The following is a 21427-nucleotide window of genomic DNA, read 5'->3' as shown; positions in this document are numbered from 1 at the left end:
GTACGATGCAGTTCCAGCAGGATGCAGTTCCAGCAGGCGCCGCTGTTTGCATTTGCTAATTTTCGAGATTCACGTAAATGCTTGGTGATACGACATCTTATTTGTGAGACACGAGTCTTTATACAAGAATCCATGTTTTATTATCCACTTTGTTCATTTCTTGATTTTATTTTACTTTACGTTATTTATTTATTTTTTTTCCTTTCTGATTAGATTGCGAAGAATAAAGGCCTCACACCCAAGCGGAAGAAGCTGGATCGGAACCCCAGAGTGAAACACAAGGAGAAGTACCGTCGGGCTCTAGTTCGCCATAAGAGCCAGGTGGGTGTCTCGCACTCGTCCCCCACGGTGATTGCACGCTGCTCCATTTTGTTCTCTCACTTGCGTGATCCAAGACAGATTCCGGCACATTTAAGTCTCCAGCAAAACTCTTCCGACGACATTCATATGTCCAAAATGGGTTTGTGGGTACAGTGGTGGTTTCCCTGTATTGATTTGCATTGAGTGAGGGAGATGCGGAGTCGTGCAGTTACGTTTGACAACTTCCAAAACGACAGTTGCACCGGGCGGACACCAAATAACCAGACGGGTAAAGCCTAGCTCGGCAGGAGCAAAACAAATCGGCATCGGAAGGCTCTGCTCTTCTCTTCGATCAACACTCGTAATGGTTCAAATGATTTGGAGCTTTTTCTTGCATTTTACGAGCTCTTACATGAGCCTTGAATGAGGCACACAAAGATCCATCTACTTATTACGTATGTAAAAATTGCGGTACACCCCAACACCCTCTTCCAAAAGTCCCTCCACTTTGTTCGTAATATGTAGATATCACTGAATACAATTAGAGGTGAATGTGGACTGTATTTCATTCATTAATTGGTATTGTAGTAAAGTTTTATTGTGAGAGTAAAATGGGGTTTTGGGTCGATTTGTTCTGCCATTAGTTAAATGACTCCGGTGTACTCTTCTTTGGGTCTGCTCTTGAAATCATCATGTATCCCACTGAACTGCACAATTTGGTGTCCGTCTGATCATGATACGTTATGTTATTTGCTACTTATCCAATCTCAACCAAACTTGACAGGAGGACAAAGGGTCTCATGATGGAGGTTGTCGTGACTTCATTTGCACGCCTTGAGCAAAATCTGTGTTGAGGTATATAAATAACTTATCGTGGTGTTCTTTCCAAGACTGCTTCGAAGAACAAAAGTAATGGCAACACGAATGATAATCGCATAATATTAATGTTATTACAAAACAATATTAATACTAATAATATCCTTCCTCCCCCAAGGGGTTTTTCATCCTTGGACAATTGCCGTGTTCAGGTAAATAAATAGCTTATCGTGTTTTTCCAAGGTCGCTTCCAATTACAAAATTGACTATAAGGGCACTCGGTGGAGCGCATACCTCTGTCATGCAATCCTGATCCACGAGAACATGTTGAGCCAAATCCATTTTTTTCGGATTCGGATGTTCACCAAAATTGGAGCAATTCTTCCTTGTCACACACCAGAGTGGCCACCAGGTTTCGTCCGAATCTGTCCACAACTTTTTGAGATATCCTGCACACAAACAAACAAACAGACAGACGGGGGTGAAAACATAACCTCCTTCCATCTTTGGTGGCAGAGTTAATGATGATGATATTAACACCCCGTCCGTACGTCACGCGAAGAAGTCGGACATCAAGCATTTCATCTTCGGAGGACTTTTTTTTTTTTCCATGTTCGAAATGGTGCATCGGCAAAAATGATAATAGCATAAAAATAGAACCACTGGGCCCTGGCCTAATGTAGTAACACAAATTTAGTAGCATTCTGACTGGTGGGTCTGGAGAAGAAGATTTTTGACCGACTTGGTCACGTGACTGGAACGAGCTTTGCAATCCCCATTACCAGTCAGGAGCAGAACCTTACTGCCAAATTTCAGTGGTTTGGCTGGACAAGTCAAAATATGAGACGGAGCGACGGTGTACGATGACAATACCTTACCTGGAATTCCAATTCCAGATAAGCTAACATCAATGTTATTACAAAATATTAAAAATAATATCAACAACAATAACAGTAAGGATAATAACACTCTCCACATTCAACCCCCTGTCTGTATCCCAAAGCATCATTTTCACACATCAAGCATGCAGATGTACAATAAAGGTAAAACGCCTGAAAACGCGTGCTACCCCCTCCGCGCCGCTCCTGAAGGGAGCATCTTTCTAGTTATCTATAAAATGATCCGAGTTTCTTCGTTGGTAACACTTTATGATGAAGAATTCCTGATGTTGTAGAATAACACAAATGGTACCGTTGGAAAGGTAATAATCCATTTATTTGGTTTCAAAGTGAATAATCGATTTAATTGAAACAAAGATTAAACAGCAGGAACCGTTTAGAACTAAACGGAAGGAGTAAACAATCACAATCACAATCGCAACCACAGCCATGACAACGACAACGACCATTCGGTGGCGGATAATTCACCCGTGTCTGTCTGTCTGTCTGTCTTTGTTTGCAGGATATCTCAAAAAGTTATAATAGAACAATTTTTCACGTATTTTACTTCATTTTACATCCTACAAAATGAAGATATACAGTGAGGACACCCACAGATATACAGTGCCTACGGAAAGTCTACAGCCCTCCCCCCCTTTTCAATTTTTTTTTTTTACCTTTTGTTGCCTTACAGCTTGGAATTAGATTTCATTGAAACTTTTTCCACCGTTTATTTATACATCGTAACCCACAACTTCCAAGTGAAAAACAAATTCAACAAATTTCATAAAATTAACTAAAAACACAAAACTAGAATAAATTGGTTGGATAAGTGTCCACCTTCCCTTTATAATAGCAATTGTAAATTAGCTCAGGTGTAACCAGTCACCTTCAAAATCACACACAAAGTTAATTGACCTCCACCTGTGTTAAATTGTAGTGATTCTGATTATTTCAGAATAAAATCAGCTGTTCATGTAGGTTTCCTCTGCTGGGTAGTGCATTTCACAGCAAAGACTCAACCATGAACACCAAGGAGCTTTCAAAATACCTCTGGGATAAAGTTGTGCAAAGGCACAGATCAGGGGATGGATATAAATATTGTTGCGGTCTTCGCGCCCGCCGGCGTGCTGACGGCCACGTAACTCGAATCGCGGCACGTCGCCCACCGGACGGACAATCCAGTCGTGACCCTCTCGGACTAACGCCGGGAACCAGTCACGGGTGGACCTTTCGGTCTCACCGCGATCGAGCCAATCAGCCCCCACGTGGGATAGGGTTGCTCGCCGAATTCGACCTACCTAAGTACCCACGCGGAGGGTAGACCGGGCGATCGCACCTCGCCGCAGGTCGACTTTGGACACGGGCCACTTAAGCGACCCGTTCCGTACTTATCAGAATAACCGAGCGGTGTTATCGTCGACCTCGACGGTTCGATTAATTATCGGGCGTATTCAGCCCACTACCAACCCTTTACGTGAAGCAAGATGAGGATTCAATGGGAGAAAAAGACGAAGCGAAGCGGGAGAACAGTTCAATAATAAAGCACATTTATTCGCGGCACACGGGAAGCACACATTCAATTCCACCAAAAGCACACAGAAAAAACACAATTCCATTTACACAAAAAGCAAATATAAAAGCGAAAACAATGCAGAGCTAATACCGACTACCGAGCACACGGCAACACTTATACAATTCTACTTCACAGACGGCGCCGACAACACATACCCAAAACCAAGGAAAAGAATACCCTCAAGGATGAGGCGGGCCTGAGGCCGAGACCGGGTCGCGCCTACCCGTCTGGTAATGAGACGCGGAGCGGCGATGGCGCCTCACTCCGCGGGCCTCGCGGACAGTGTCTGGCAGGGGGTGGGAAAGGGGCCCCCTTGGTCGCACTATCTCAGCGCGGGGGGAAACAGGAGGGGGTTGCTGATGCTCGGGGTATAGAGGATCTTTATTATCCCTGGTGTGCGTCTCCACCTCGGCCAGGTCGCGCTGCCGGCCTCCCTCGGGCGTGCAGCTCCCGGCACCGACGCGAGCACCCCCTCGTCTGCCTTCGCCGCTGCCGCCTCTCCGCCTCTGGACTCTCCGACTCTGGACTCTTCTTTGGACTCTCCCGTTGGACTCTTCTTTGGACTCTCCCGTTGGACTCTTCTTTGGACTCTCTCCAGCTTCTCCAGCTACTGCAGGCTTCGGGCTCCCGACTTCCACACCGCTCTGACTGACGAACACGGTCCTTTTATCCCCCCGTAGCTTCGCCTTTGACCCCCTCCCTTTGACCTTTCACCTCGCTCCCCATTGGCCCGAGAAAAAGTGGGCGTGAAGGCTTTTTGATCCACAAATTTGCATATATCGATCGTCCTGGATGCGGGGCCAAATCGCCCCTCGCTCACCGATTGGACGGCAAAAAGTGGGCGTGTGTCATTTTTGATCCGTTTTTGAAGCACAAAATCCGTGATTTTGTACACGCTGTTCGACGTGCGCCCTGCACGAGTCCAACACCGGTACCCACAGCGGGGCAAGAACGGTGGCGATGCTACGGTGGCGAGGTGTGACGGGAAGGTCGTGGCGGTTGTGGTGAAGCGGTGTTGTGGTTGGTGGTTGATGTTGTGGTTGTGGTGGTAATCATGGCGGTTGGTCCAAAATAAAGATAGTAAAAGAAAAACGGCTATCCTGAAGAGTCGCAGCACGTATAAATGACATGTATTCCCACTAGACAACGGGTTTGGGCCTAACTACACATGCACTTACCGAGATACCTCACCTAAGGGACCTGAATGGTGGTTTGCGAATTTGGTAACCACAATAATATATTTCAAAAGCTTTGAATATCCCTTGGAGCACAGTCAAGACAATCATTAAGAAGTGGAAGGCGTATGGTACCACCAAAACCCTGCCTAGATTTAGGCCGTCGCCCCAAACTGGATGACCAAGCAAGGAGGAGACTGATCAGAGAAGCCACCAAGTGGCTAATCACAACTTTCAAAGAGCTACAGTCTCTTTTATGGCAAAGACTGGTCACTGTGTGCATGTGACAACAATATCCCAAGCATTTCACAAGTCTGACCTGCATAGTAGAGTGGCAAGAAGGAAACCATTACTCAAAAAAGCCCACACACAGCTAAAGTTCCACTGGAGTGGCTGAGGAACAAAAAGGTAAATGTCCTTGAGTGGCCCAGTCAGAGCCCCGACCTAAATCCAATTGAAAATCTGTGACATGACTTGAATATTGGTGTTCATCAACGCTCCCCATGCAACTTCACTGTGCTGGAACAGGTTTGTACAGAAGAATTGGTAAATATTACCCAATCAAGGTGTGCAAAGTTGATGGAGACCTATCCCAACAGACTCACAGCCGTAATTGCTGTCAAAGGTGCTTCCACCAAGTATTAACTCAGGGGGGTGGACACTTATCCAACCAAGATATTCTAGATTTGTATCTTTAGTTAATTTTCTGAAATTTGTGGAATTTGTTTTTCACTTGGAAGTTGTGGGTTACAATGTGCAACTAAAGGTGGAAAAAGTCTGGTTTAATGAAATTTAATTCCAGCCTGTAAGGCAACAAAAGGTGAAAATTTTGAAAGGGGGTGGGTGTAGACCTACTATAGGCACTGTATGTACAATATGATAGTGAAGTACGACATTCTGTATTTCATTAAATGTGTCTGTGAAGAGACGAGTATGCATGCCTCATTATTTTACTCCGCTCCTTCCCAATTCCATATCCAGGAGATGCATGATGTCATTGCTGGGCACCGAAGGAAGGGAGAACTCAGTTTTCACTGTTTTCTTGTTGGATTCGCTATATATGCTAGATATCCCTTAGTGTGTGTGTGTGTGTGTGTGTGTGTGTGTGTGTGTGTGTGTGTGTGTGTGTGTGTGTGTGTGTGTGTGTGTGTGTGTGTGTGTGTGTGTGTGTGTGTGTGTGTGTGTGTGTGTGTGTGTGTGTGTGTGTGTGTGTGTGTGTGTGTGTGTGTGTGTGTGTGCAACGCGAGGCTCCACAGCACAAACCAGCAAACCGATTATTTTTCAAATGGTAGTCCTTCAAAAATAGGGTGTCTATTTACCGTCATTTTTTTATGAGGAGTGCCAGTTGGCAAAATACGCAATAGGAAAAATCTTTCCAGGCAGAGGAACAATTGTATGTGAACTAATACGTCTTGGCAATGAATCTTCGTCGGTGGATCGGTCAGAATGAAAAGCATCGTATCCAGCGCTTCGATCCTAGCGAATCACTCGTCGCCTACCGGCTTGTTTGTTTGTTTGTCCGGGCGATATCTCACCCAACCTTTGAGTTAGGAAGCTGAAATTTGGAGACAAAAGTGAAGATGGGCTTTGGCAAAAATGTTTTAAAAAATAAATAAATAAAATAATCAATTAATTGATTAATTACTTATTATCGATTTATTAATTACTTATTTTTTATTTCTCATCCTGGCAATATCTCAGGCTTATTTTGAGCTAGGAAGCTGATATTTGAACATTACAGTGACCAAGTGATTTGGCCATAAAGGGCATTTTTGATTCCTTGATTAATCGATTAATTATGCATTTTTCGATTAATTACTTGATTTTCAAAAAGTTACAGATTCTGATGAAACGGTGGTAGTTTAGGTATGCTATTTGGCAATTGATTGAGATATTAATTATTTTATTGAAGGATTATTATTTACTTCATTGATTAATTGCATAATTAAAATACTTCAATTATTGTACACCGCTCCCTCCCACTCCATGTGCTGCAAGGTGGCATCGCTGGGTGCCCAAGCCCCCCCCCGGCAATGACGCACACTGGAGGATTTGTTGTTTATTTATTTTGGCATGGGGTTGGTGTACTTTGAATGTACCACTACTTGTAATAATTTAATACAGTACAGTGTTATTATAAAGGGAATTTAAAAAATAAAAATAAAAATAAAAAAACATTCAGCTTTTTTGGCATCTATCCGACGAGAGCCGTCTGTCTGTCTATTTTTCTCCAAGACGGCTGAACAGGTCTTCGTCAAGCTTTCAGAGGTTCATCAGTGAGTGCCGGGGAGTGTTTTAGACAAAATGGTTTTCTGAAAAAAATTGAAGAAAAATGTTTTTTTATTATTATTATTTTCTTTTCTTTTTTTAAATCGCTCTCGGTAATATTAAATGATCCCTGACCCCATTCCTTAGCAAGTGAAGGGAAATGTTTTAGACACCCACAAAAAATAGAAAAAACATGTAGTGATGCAGTCAAAGTACACCACCCCCATGCCAAATAAATAAATAAATCCTCCAGTGCATCGGCACCTGGCAGTGCCGCCTTGCAGCACATGGAGTCAGAATTGGGAGGGAGCGGTGTACAATAATTGATTGATTAATTGATTATTATTTACTTATTTTAATTATGCAACTAATCCACAAAATAAGTAATTTCTCAATCAATTGCAAAATTGCAGACTGAAACCACCACTGTTTCATCCAAATCCAACTTTTTGAAAATTAAGTAATCAAAAAAATTAATTGATTAATCAATAAATCAAAAATACCCTTTCATGCATCACCTGGATATGGAATTGGGAATGAACGGTGTACAATAAACTGATTTCTTCAAAATGCCAACAGGGTTAAAACGACACGTTGAACCTGCTAGTAATATATATATATATATATATATATATATATATATATATATATATATATATATATATATATATATATATATATATATATATGTATCTATATTAATATTTCGGCATGCCCCTTTCTTTGTTCCACCATCAGATTTTTGTTACTGCATGAAATGAAACAAGCTTTGGCACATATACTAATGATATTATTGTCTTCCTTATGAGGCCCCTCAAAATTCGTTTTGATGCATTTTCACAAACTCCAACGGATTCCATTCAAATTCGGTACGATTATGGCTTTTGGTCCAACTTAGGTCATTGGCTATAAATTTTTTCCATAACACTTCCGATATTCGAAAAAATCGATAAATCGATATCCCTTATGGGATTTTCCATTCAAATCCACTCAAGTTTAAGGCCTACGGGGGACGCAAATTTCCACTTTGCCCCGGGCGCTGTTTACCTCCGCTCTGCCAAGCTGTTAGGGTTAGGGTTAGGGTTAGCTACCCTAACCCTAACCGCTAACCCTAACCTTAACTGCAACCCTAACCGCTAACCCTAACCCTAACCGCTAATCCCTAACCGCTAATCCCTAACCGCTAACCCCTAACCGCTAATTGCTAACAGCTATTCAGGAAATTTGCAAGAAAGCCCGGGCAACGCCGGGCATTACTACTAGTGTATGTATACATATATATATATATATATATATATATATATATATATATATATATATATATATATATATATATATATATTGTTGTGGTTACCAGATTCGCAAACCACCATTCAGGTCCCTTAGGTGAGGTATCTCGGTAAGTGCATGTGTAGTTAGGCCCAAACCCGTTGTCTAGTGGGAATACATGTCATTTATACGTGCTGCGACTCTTTAGGATAGCCGTTTTTCTTTTACTATCTTTATTTTGGACCAATCGCCACCATCACAACCACAACAACAACCACCAACCACAACGCCGCTTCACCACAACCGCCATGACCTTTACCGTCGCAACTCGCCACCATCGCATCACCGTCATCTCGCGCCACTCATGGGCACCGATGCTGGACTCGTGTAGGGCGCACGTTGAACAGCGTGTACAAAATCACGGATTTTCTGCTTCAAAAACGGATCCAAAACGACACACGCCCACTTTTTGCCGTCCAATCGGTGAGCGAGGGGCGAATTGGCCCCGCCCCCAGGGCGATCGATATATGCAAATTTGTGGATCAAAAAGCCTTCACGCCCACTTTTTCTCGGGCCAATGGGGAGCGAGTTGAAAGGTCAAAGGGAGGGGGTCAAAGGCGAAGTTACGGGGGGATAAAAGGACGGTGTTCGTCAGTCAAACGAGTCGTAAAAGTCGGAACGAGGAAGAAGGGAGTCGCAAAGGAGTCAGAAGAGAGTCAGCAGAACGGGAACGAGAAAGAGTCAGCAGAACGGAGGCGAAGGAGTCGGAACGAGGCGAAGGAGTCGGAACAGAGAGTCAAGACTTCGCGGGCGGTGGAGCTGCTCGTCGTGTGCGTTGAAGTCGGAACGGAGGGGACGGAGCTGTGGAAAGGCGGCGACATCGGACGAGGGGGTGCTCGCGTCGTGCAGGAAGCTGCACCCGAAGGAGGCCGACAGCGCGACCTGGCCGAGGTGGAGACGCTCGTCGCATATAATAAAGATCCTCTATACCCCGAGCATCAGCAACCCCCTCCTGTTTCCCCCCGCGCTGAGATAGTGCGACCAAGGGGGCCCCGTTCCCACCCCCTGCCAGGCACTGTCCACGAGGCCCACGGGTTGCGGGGCCATCGCCGCTCCGCGTCTCATCACCAGACGGGTAGGCCCGACCCGGTCTCGGCTCCAGGCCTACCTCATTCTTGGGGTATTTCTTTTCCTTGGTTTTGGGTATGTGTTGTCGGCGCCGTCTGTGAAGTAGAATTGTATAAGTGTTGCCGTGTGCTCGGTAGTCGGTATTAGCTCTGCACTGTGTTTTCACTTTTATGTTTGCTTTTTGTGTAAATGGAATTGTGTTTTCTTTTTTTGTGTGCATTTGGTGGAATTGTATTTGTGTGCTTCCCGTGTGCCGCGAATAAATGTGCTTTATTGTTGAACTGTTCTCCCGCTTCGCTTCGTCTTTTCCCCCATTGATCCCCATCTTGCTTCACGTAAAGGGTTGGTAGTGGGCTGAGTACGCCCGATAATTAATCGAACCGTCGAGGTCGACGATAACACCGCTCGGTTATTCTGATAGTACGGAACGGGTCGCTTAAGTGGCCCGTGTCCGAAGTCGACCTGCGGCGAGGTGCGATCGCCCGGTCTACCCTCCGCGTGGGTACTTAGGTAGTTCGAATTTGGCGAGCAACCCTATCCCACGCGGGGGCTGATTGGCTCGATCGCGGTGAGACCGAAAGGTCCACCCGTGACTGGTTCCCGGCGTTAGTCCGAGAGGGTCACGACTGGATTGTCCGTCCGGTGGGCGACGTGCCGCGATTCGAGTTACGTGGCCGTCGCACGCCGGCGGGCGCGAAAACCGCAACAATATATATATATATATATATATAATTAATTAATTATATATACCCTGTTGATGTCTTGTGCATGCCCCAGTCCTCCACCCCCTACCCCCCCCAATGCCCAAATTTAATTTTATAAACTCTTGTGTCAAATTAGTAGTGTTGATGTAGTAGCACAGGCTTTTTTTTCTTTTTCAATACGGAATCCAGCTCGTGGAAAGCGAGAACATTGAATGGATCAGGACACATGGAACTGAGAGGAGGGGGGGGTAGTGGGGGACCACTAACGGCAGGGTTGAGGGAGATTTGGACAAAAATAGGGGTAGAAGAGGATGCATGGGGTGAACAAGATGGATACAGAAGCTTTCTCTCAGGAAGGAAAGAGTGGAAATTTGGAAGGAGGTGGGTTTGGGGTGAGGAGAGGGATATGATAGGGGTGGGCTTTTTGGATGGGGAATGATCTGAGATGGTGGTGAACACCTGTCTTGAAAACCTGGAGGGAAGAATGAGATTGAAGAAAATATGGAAGTTGGTTCCACAGGTGAGGAAAAAAGAGGAACAAATCAGTGGAGGTGAGCAGTGATCTTGGATTTTGTGAGGGATTGATGGCATACTGTGTACACCCTGTAGAAACCTGGATGAGGGGGAAAAAACAGAAATGGCAGAGGGTGCAAGACCAAGAAAGGAGGCTGTCAAAGACGGAGGTCACTGACCTGTCTGCGATGGGAAAACGATAGGCCCACAGACTAAGCTTCAACCTGTGGGATTCCAATAATCTTGAAGGCCTTGATTTTTCATGCCGTCAAGCTGAGCAAGGTGTGTGGCCAGGACTCCAGCCCAGAAGAGACAGCATTACCCCATCAATGGACCAAATGGCACCCTGCATCAAAGTTACTTGTGTATTAACATCATCTTGTGCCACCACCCCATTCCCTTTATTATGGGGCCTGTAGCTCATATCATATGTCAGATTGTCCCAAATATTTCACATACTGCATGGCCGGGCCTGACATTCAAACAAAACCCTCATTCTGAGCAGTTATGACCAGTGATGACAATGCAGCGAGGTCTGACCCACTTCACTGGGGTGTTAACTGCCCAAGTGTCTGAAGGAGAGGTGATGTGGTGTGTGGGTCTGTGTGGAAAAAAGATGCCATTTTGAGTGCTTGGATTTGGTATGAATTGTGTGGGAAGTATTTCATGTCATGCTGTTATTATTTACTTATTACCACTTAAAATAATTTTTTGTTTAAACATACTGTATATACATATATATATATATTTTCATTGTTTTTGCACAGGTGCTCACTGTACGACATAAGGTGTCCGCCTATGGAGGAGAGCGCACTGGAATCCGGGCGGGAGTCCGCAAGGGAATAAAGCTCCAGTGAGGCATCTTTTTCTGGTTCCGGTGCACTTCTCTTGTCTATATGTCAATAGTTTGGACTTCCATCCCTCTTCTCATTCTTAACTTAAACTTGCCGTCTTTGGCCATTTCTCTTATGAATCCCTGTTTCATTTTGTTTTTTTTTTGACTTTATAAGATTGATGAATAAATGATCAATAAGAGAAAAGTTTTCTTTTCATTTTCTGTGAATGACATTGAGTTGGGAAGTTTACAGTTTAGATCAAAGCTGCAGTGCATGGATGGTTGGTGGACCTCACACCAAGCCAGTGGGTCCAGTGACGGTTGAAATCGTCATTGTTGGAATGGATGGTTATGATTCGATCAAAGTTAGAGGAAATAGAGGTACGAGTCATCATTTGTGGGACAGTATTGCACACAAACACAAGGTGGTTGAGCAGAAGTATTCCAGAGGACTGGGAGAGGTGATTGTGGACACTGGACAGTGAGACATGGAGTCCTTTTCAGACAGGAACACTATTACTGAAACAGGTCCAGCCTTGTGAGAGAATCAGAGATCCTGAAGGTGGAGTAGGTTGATGTTGAGTAAAACACTAAGAACTTATGACTCTATCACCGCCACCAGGAAAGACCTGAACAGCGAAGGTGGTTCGTGTTGTTGGGGCAGGAAGTCTCAACAGACTTTTGTACAACCCCACTACTTGTCTCAAATATCGATCGACTTTGCCTTTAAAAGTGTTGATGCTCTCTGTGTCCACAACTTCAAATGGTAGATAATTCCAGTGATCGAGTACTAAATGAGAAAATGTATCAGAGAGTATGCTATTACTGTCTGTGTAGGGATGGTGTGGGAAAAAAAATGTCAGTCCCATCTGCTACATCGAAAAGTAAAGTTGGAGTTTCTAAAAAGTTGCTTATTCTACATACGAGAACCTACTTGGTTTGTTCAACTGATTGTCGAGGCAGCGATCACTTTTCAGTTCGATCCAGACCATGGAACAAAAAAACACAAGATCGGTCAAATTCATCTTCTCGTTCATAATAATAATATAATTAATAACAATGATAATTTTCAGACGGCATATTTCTGAGTTGCCTCTATCAATGGCAATGATTCTGGTACCATCCGACAGAGTTTTACCTCGTGCATCATCCTTTAGTATTGTAATTTTAATAGCTTGAAAGGATTCCATGAAAGGTATGGAAAACTATATTCCTTTGTAAAAGAATCGGCAGGGATCCGAGGGGTGGGCAGGACTGTACGACTGTCAATCAGCCTGATGAGGACAGAGCGGCAACACGTTTACCTCGGTGTCGTATGTAAGGACATCAAATGATATGCCTTGGGAAATCCCTTGTTTTTTAGCGTTATATTTTTGAAAATAAAATAAAAGTGAGGCCACCAGTGCTTCACATGGGACACACGTGAGCACGAACTCGACTTCTGTCACAGCATCAAGGTAAAAGCAAGCCCCGTGATCAAGAGCCTTCTCGAGTCACGGTTTCTCGGCAGCAGGTTCACTGTCGGCGCATCACGATATCGGAAGATATGCCTTGGGAAATCCCTTGTTTTTTAGCGTTATATTTTTGAAAATAAAATAAAAGTGAGGCCACCAGTGCTTCACATGGGACACACGTGAGCACGAACTCGACTTCTGTCACAGCATCAAGGTAAAAGCAAGCCCCGTGATCAAGAGCCTTCTCGAGTCACGGTTTCTCGGCAGCAGGTTCACTGTCGGCGCATCACGATATCGGAAGACATGCAGCATTTGATATTGCCGGTTAAGATCTTTGACACTTTTGTTCCAAGATTGGGTATCCTCCAAGACTGAGTGCCATACCATTGTTATTCCACGTTAAAAAAAAATGACAGACACAAGTGAATAAAAACATTTATGCTAAAAAAAAATTTTTATCTTCAATGTGTGGACAATAAACTAGTCTAAAAAAGGTTTTAAACATGGCAGGGATGATGTTGGTTGAGACAGTAGCTCATCAGTATTGCCGTCACATTACAATCCCCACATTGCTGCCTCCTTTACACTTCAATAATTATTGCTTCAAGCTTCAACAAACTCTCCACTGGTTACAACAGTACTTGATTACTCTTGTAGTGTAGCCACATACTGAGACTCGACAAATTAGCAGCTCAACTACAACATCAGTACTCGTACATAAACATCAACTTCTTGCAAACTGCATGCACATCTCTAATAACAGCATTCTATTATCATCTGCATTTGTGATTGGTTAGTCTAACTTAATTTTCTTTTAAAAGAAAAAAAAGTAGGAAACACCCGAAGTTGCTAGAACTCCCTGAAATTGTATAGGAGCTTCTTATACTCATGCTGAAATGAAATATATGAGATTCTAATACTTTTAGCTAAACAATAGTCTGGAGGCAGTGATGTATTGATTGTTATGTGATGGCAATACTGTTCACTGCTCTCCAAACAAACATCATCCCTTCTCATGTTTAAAACCTTTTTTTAGACTAGTTTATCATCCCTACATTGATTTTTATTTATTTATTTTTATTTAGCATAAATGTCTTTATTCACTTGTACTTTCTCACATATAATCCGTATCTCGGTTTAAGTAATTTGCAAGAATGGTCTCTTGTGAAACGTTTGTGTTTGCTTGGACGAATGTTGTTACCCCATGCACATGAAGCGAAAAGTGGGGTTAAGCAATTGGTTCATGTCCATCTGTCCTTCTGTCTTATAGTCCATGAGCCAGACATCAAAAATGAAGTGTTGACTACCAAATTGAGGGAATAAAAGCCACTATGCTTTTCAGTTACCTTGATGTCTGTAGAGTATGGAATCCTGTGATGGACGCTTCTCATGCCCAGCTAAATGGTATTTTGGTGGCCATCTTTAAAAACGGCCACCACTTTTCAATGGCCTTGATATATGTCAGTAAATTGGCCATATCTCCGCAATGGTTTAACATAAACACATGATGTCGCATTCATATGATTCAGTATAAAATTCTGCATCTTTTGGTGTGTATTTTGTTCAGTAATGTTAATTACTTTTTTATTTATGAACACAAATGTTGTGAAAAAGTCGTTTTTTTCATTTTTTTCCACATTTTTTTCACCTATAATCACCATATATATATCACAGTTGACTTATTTCAGGGTATTTATGCATGACTTGGTTATTAAACATTAATATTAGTGATAGAGTCCTAATTATACCATTGTTTCACTTTATATAACGGCAATTGCAGTGTTAGTCATTACGTTTGTCCAATAATATCAGTGTAATTTCTGTTCAAGATGCTCACATAAGATGTAACTTATATAGGTAAACATTTCTTACACCTTTTTGGATATGTTCACAGGGTCAATGATGATACCTTTACATTTTCCCCTGCTAAACAGGTCTATATAAAAATATGAACAAGCTACCACTTTTGCAGTATCAGCTGTTTTATATTTTGATTATGTTTCACCACATATTGTATATCTGAATAACATGATATAGATTGTATCATCGTTCATAGAAAGTAAGAATAATTCTAATTGATTTTTATCAGTTATTTTCTTGCATGAAATTAGTTTATTATAGGAATGCTAAACAGCATATTGCCAGAATAGAAAGTACATGTATATGAGATTGCTATTAATCATCGTCTTCACTGTCACACATATCTGCTGCATCCTGGTAGTGGTCATCACTGTCTTCATCAACCATGTTAGCACATTCCATATGCTTACATGCTGCTGTACACTTGATTCCATTCAACATGCATGTGCATTATGATGGTCGACATGCTCGAGTGCATCTGCATGAAATTAGGTCTATGACCATTTCAGGTGCTGGTGAAGTGGTCATCCAGTTGATCATGAGAGATCCGTCCTGACATTTGGCCCAACCATGACCCTCTGTAGGATCTGGAATGGCAGGGGAATTGTCTAAGCTAATCCTCCTCCATATTGCAGCCTGGTAGTTTGCCCGGCGTGTGTGTTGCAGGAGGGTATTTTCACATGGTGGCAGTTGGGCAGAGTCAATTTCCCCTCTGTGGCATCAGAAAATGTCATACCTCAGTTCATTTACTTCATGCACTTTGGAATTTCTGCTGTACAGCTTGCAAGTGAACTCTTGAATGGTATTAAACAATTCTGAAGACAAATCCCATTGGCTTCCTAGTGAAGAAAATGCATCCCTGTACTTCTCATTTTGGGTGATGAGTTTCAGTCCTTTCAACTTTCCCTGTCCTGCCAGTGCACTCACTGTGTCACAGCCAGTCCAAGGGTGAAGTCCCAACAGTGCAGTGCACACAAACTCCAAGTGCAGTGGCTAATCGTGAGATGTTGACAAGCCTAAGACGAGTTTTGTTTCCACGCCTTATAAACATTTCACTGTTGATTTGCCTGCACAGACCAAGAGCAATGATGAACACATCTGTGTCATCTGCTATTATGAGTAATGCAGGATAACTCACTGAAGCATGCTTGGCATGTCATAAGAGCTGAGTGTCTGCCTCCTCTTGGTCTGATTTAAGAGCTTCTATCTCCTCATGGTTCTCTTGGGTGAACTTGATACATTTTTCACCACATGTGACAAACATTGTTTTGTTGCGAAGTTGTTGTCTTCGCTTGGGATCTTTCCAGCTGTACACTAGAAACTGTATCAGGTGGTTCTTACTCTCAGCACAGGCCAATAACCTTCTCCAGTTTTTTTTTATTTTATGTCCTGGTCGTATCTGACGGTTATTCCTTCCTGTGAACCGTGGTTGACACGTTCAGCAGATTTGATTGAGTGGTCTCTGTACACATCAAATACTACATCAATTCTACTACTTCCATGGCTGGTATGGAGTATCTGTGCTAAAACACGATCAGACAGCTCAGAAAAGGTGTGATTGTCTCCATGCATCTTCTGAATGAGCCCCATTGCATCCTTCGGTGTAGCATTTGGTTGAGGAAGTTCTTCAGTGGCTGATACTTTTGTCTCCAGATGCTTTGCGATGACAGCTTTATTGGTTTTCTTCACTGTACCATCACAATTTGCAAGTGCCCATGGCAGAGGACCAAGAGGATGACACAAAACTTTGCACATATCTAGTTTTCTGTTCTGGGCAATGAGGATCATGTTGCCAAACAATCTCCTATCAGCTCTCAAGATTACTTCTTTAGTTGATCCTTTCACTAGCCTCTTATTCACTGAAGAAAATTCTTATTCTCCGGTTTTGAGCGGCAAGAGGTCTCCTTCGGGGCTCCCTGCTGACATTCTCAAAGTTAAGTTCCGGTTGTTATTTGTCCCGTTTTAACTGTTTAATTTTCTCACCTACATGTTAATGTGTGTTCCTAGTTCGGTTTTGTTTCAAAAATCGTGCTATTTTGTGAGTATTTATGTCGACGTTCTTACCTGGTGTTTGAGGCCTAGTCCTAGGCTTGAGGCCTACCGGTTCCACTTGGTGTTCGATCGTTTTTTTTTTTTTGTTTGTTTGTTTTTTCTCCCCATTACCTTCAATTTCTATCCTCCCCATTACCTTCAATTTTCATCCTCCCCACTTTCCAAACATCCCCCATTCTCCCAACTAATCTCTTTCTTATCTCAAAGAAAAAAAAAAAAAAAAAAAAAAAAAAAATATACCCAACAACAACAACAACAACAACAACACGCTCACCTTCTCCCCATTCTGCTACTTCTTCTTCCTCTTAACTTCCTCCTCGTCTTCCTCGATTTCTTTTTTTTTTTTTACATTTCCATGACCTAATCTGTTGAACTCTCTCATACATTAATATTAACAACAAAAACGATCTTATGATGCTTCATCTTCCTCTCTCACACATGTGGTACTCTTTACTGTTTCACAATGCACTACTCTTCTGCTATTTCAACAGACTGCTTTCATTTCGACCTCTCCTTCTTTCCTTGCCTAAAAAATCCAACTATTACAGCGCTTCTTCTCTCCATGCTCTGAATTCGCCTTCATTGCATCCATCAAGAATTGTGTTAAATCGCATCTCTGACCTAAAACTTTTAAAAACCACAGTTTGCCATGGATGCTCGCTTTCCATCAACCATTCTTTTTTTCCAACTTCAGTGCCAACTCACCCCCCTCACCCCTCACTCTCACTCTCAAAGCAACCATCCCACTCTTCTCCCTCCAAGCCTCCCTCTCACCTCTTTCAAAAATTCCCCCTCACCTTTCTCCCACCTTTCATCCCCCTCACTCTTCCTTCTCTAAGTTGCCCCCCCCTCTCATCCACCAACCTACCTCCCTCCACTGCCCTCTCACCTCCATCTCTTCACTCCACCTCCTCAAATACTCAACTGCCATCTTCCTTGTCTCTTGTCCCCCCCTCTCCCAGCACCACAGAGCCTTTTCTCCTCCTCATTCGGCCCCCTCCCCTCGCTATTCTGCAATACCCCACACTCCTTCAGCAACCCTCCTTACCTCCCCCCTCGTCCCTCGTCCTACCCTCCCCCCGCCCCTCCACCTCCTGCACCCAAAGCCTCCTCCCCTACCTCTTCATTAAAAGTGTGGACCTCAAATATCCGGGGCCTTCGCTCAAACCTTTCAGATCTTTCCATGCAGGTTGCCACTGACAAACCAGACATTATCTGCCTAACAGAAACTTTCCTCTCCCAAGACGTGTCTGACTCCGAAGTATCTCTCCCTGGTTACTCCGTCCTCCGGTATGACAGACCTGAGCCTCGTCCTGGTGGAGGTGTTGCTCTCTTCATCAAAGACTCTATTCCTCACTCTCCCTGCACTGCCCTCACTCCCCCACACCCCCCAGGAATACCTCTGGCTTCGGCTTCCCCTCCACTCCCACCTCATGTTTATATGTGTACTGTACCGTCCACCGAACAGTGATGACTCCATCTACACCTCACTCTCCGAAAACATGGACCATCTTCTATCTTCTCATCCAAACTCTCTCTTCCTCTTATGTGGCGACTTCAATTGTCATCACGCCAGTTGGCTAGGTGTGGGTACCTCTCTCACCTGCCATGGGACATCAGCAAAAGCTTTCTGTGACTCATTGGGACTGACTCAATCGGTCAACTTCCCGACCCGGATCTCAACCAATGGTACTCCATCTCTTCTGGATCTGATTTTGACAAATTTCCCTGACAATATCTGCTGCTCTTCCTTGGCTCCAATTGGTTCTTCTGACCACGTCCTTGTTAAAGTGGACATCTCTCTGGCTGTTATCAGAGAACCACCTCACCGCCGTCGAGTCTGGCATTTCACTCAAGCCGACTGGCAAGGTCTCCGAGCAGCCATCAAACTTACAGACTGGTCTCCTATCACTACTTTCTCAAACATCAACTCATCCTGGGAATTCTTTCAAAGAAACTTGCTCTCCCTCATGCACAGATTTATCCCCTCTCGTGTTCAGTTGTCTTACCCTTCCTCCCGCCCTTGGTTTACTGAAGCTTGTGGCGAGGCAGTTGTCCTGAAACAACTTGCCTTTGCCTCATGGAAAGCAAACCCAACTGAGGGCAATCTCAATCTCAGTTCTTTCCACAAAGCTCGGAACAAGTGTGTAGCTACCCTCAGGAGAGCCAGAAAACAACATCTTTCTCATCTCAAGTCTGAACTCTCAAACCTCTCTCCCTCCTCAAAATCCTGGTGGCGTTTAATCAAATCTGTTTCTGGTGTATGTTCCCCCTCCATCCCCTCCCTTACCTCAAATGGCCGCACTGCTGATTCCACACGTGATAAAGCTGAATGTCTAAACTCGGTGTTTGCAGCTAAATCTTGTGTCCCAAACCCATCACTATCTCTACCCACTTTACCCAGTCGCACCCAACTGTCCCTGGACTCTGTATCCTTTTCTCCTGACAAGGTGGAGAGCTTGCTTTCAAACCTCGAGTCAGATTCTGCAACCGGTCCAGACGGCATCAGCCCACGTGTCCTCAAAGCCTGCTCTTCTGCTCTTGCTCACCCTCTCTCTGTTCTATTCACCCTCTCATTTTCCCAAGGTCATCTGCCATCTGCTTGGAAATCTGCTAACATCACTGCCCTGCATAAAAAAGGTGCAAAAAACAGATCCCTGTAACTATAGACCAATCAGCCTTCTCCCAATCATCAGCATGGTTATGGAATCCATCATCGCTTCCAGACATGAAATCCTTCCTCTTCTCCAATGGCTTGATTTCCAATCATCAATTTGGTTTCAGACCAGGTCACTCTACCCTAGATATGCTGCTACTGCTCTCCCATCATTGGATGGAGGTCCTCAATGCCAGACAGGAAATCCGAGCCGTATCCCTGGACATATCACGTGCTTTTGACACAGTCTGGCACCCTGCCCTACTCACCAAACTCTCTTCCCATGGTATTCAAGGCCATCTCCACTCATGGCTCGCAGACTTCCTCTCCTGTCGCAGTCAACGTGTGGCCCTAAATGGAGTTCTTTCATCCCCTCTTCCTGTGCAGGCTGGAGTTCCTCAAGGTAGCGTTCTGGGCCCTGTTCTTTTTCTGGTTTCATCAATGATCTCTCGGACTCTCTGGAAAATCCTCTATTTCTCTTTGCCGATGACTCCACCCTCTGCCGTACCATCTGTCATCCCTCAGACCGGCAAGCAGCAGCTTCTTCGCTCACTGCAGATCTGGATAAAATCACAAACTGGTCCAACACGTGGAACATGTCTTTCAATCCAGACAAATCTCACACTCTCACTATGTCTCTTCGAAAGGACCGTTTACAAAACCCCCATCCACTTTCTCAACAATCCTCTGGAAGAAGTCTTTTCTTTCAAGCTTCTGGGTCTCACTATCTGCCATGACCTTTCCTGGGAAAGTCACATTTCCAACCTTGCCTCAAAAGCCAGTCGCCGACTGGGAATCCTCCGTCGTGCAAAGTCCTTCCTCGGCCCTCTTGAGCTCCTGACCACTTACAAAGCTTTTGTCCGTAGCCTGATGGAGTACTGCTCTCCCCTCTGGGCTGGTGCTCCTGCCTCCCACCTTTCTCGACTTCACGCTGTCGAAACCAGGGCTTTTAAGATCATTGGCATCTCCCGCAATGAAGCTGAGTCTTTGGGCCTCTCACTCAATCACCGCAGGTTGGTCGGTGGTCTTTCTGTCTTCTACCGACTCCTCTCAGCCTTGCCCCCCCTGCTCTCTCTGTGATTTGTCCCAACCACATTTCCACAGGGCGCTCAAGGTCCGCCAACAACCCCCTTCTGGTAAAACTACCAAAATCACGAATCACTGCTCATCTTCACTCTTTCATTCCTCTTTTTCCCGCCTTTGGAATAAACTTCCTCACTCTATTCTTTCCCATTCTTCCCTCCAGGCTTTCAAAACAGCTGTTCACCACCACCTCTTATCTTCCCCCATCCAAATCCTCGATCTTTTCTACCCCCGATAATCCACCCAAGCCCACTTCCTTCAATTCTCCTGCTTTCCTTCCTGAAAGTCCCTTTAATGTCCATCTTCCCCTCGCCATGTCCCCCGTCCCATCCCCATCCCTCTCCCTTCCACAGTTCACCTGTGTCTGTTCCCCAATGTTTTGTCCCTTCCACTCCCGCCCCTCTTGTCTCATGCCTCCTTGCTGTGAGTTGTGTGTTCGCTCTCATACGAGCCTCGACCAAGGTATACAAAAAAAAAAAAAAAAAAAAAAAAAAAAAAAAAAAAAACATTTTCAGCCTCAGTTTTTTTCAGTGCGTCATAGAACCCTTCACCCTTCTTAAGTCTCTGCACCCTGAAATTCTAGTAGGCTTCTTCTTTCTCCTGTGCCTTGAAAATGTCATTAGATATTTCAGGAGTGGCCACTGCTCCAGTGGACAGGTTAATGAGATCTGATGGATCCTGATGAAAAGGATTTGACCAACTGTTCTCCAACAGATCAACCATTGATGTAACATCAGACTCATCTCGCTTGATTCGTGAATGCTGTAAATCTGTATGACTAAGTCCTCCACATCTCGCAGATACATCTTCACGCAGTTTCCTCAATGCCATAGCTCGATGTTCAGCTGTAAGATAATACC

General features: G+C 44.1%; 1 protein-coding gene across 1 annotated transcript in view; it reads left to right on the top strand.

Moving 5' to 3' along the window:
• UTP3 (UTP3 small subunit processome component) overlaps nucleotides 1–11667 on the top strand; it is a 34905-nt gene extending 23238 nt beyond the window's left edge. Inside the window, exons 15-16 of the mRNA XM_085844955.1 lie at nucleotides 214–321; nucleotides 11395–11667. Coding sequence (XP_085701081.1) covers nucleotides 214–321; nucleotides 11395–11484 — 198 coding nt within the window. The 3' untranslated portion in view covers nucleotides 11485–11667. The remainder of the gene's footprint in view (nucleotides 1–213; nucleotides 322–11394) is intronic.
• Nucleotides 11668–21427: the final 9760 nt, after the last annotated feature.

Source organism: Eptatretus burgeri, chromosome 11 (genome assembly GCF_056783735.1).
Source record: "Eptatretus burgeri isolate ZD-2024b chromosome 11, Ebu_testis_v1, whole genome shotgun sequence".
Classification (NCBI taxonomy): Eukaryota; Metazoa; Chordata; class Myxini; order Myxiniformes; family Myxinidae; genus Eptatretus; species Eptatretus burgeri.
This window is presented reverse-complemented; position numbering and strand designations above follow the sequence as displayed.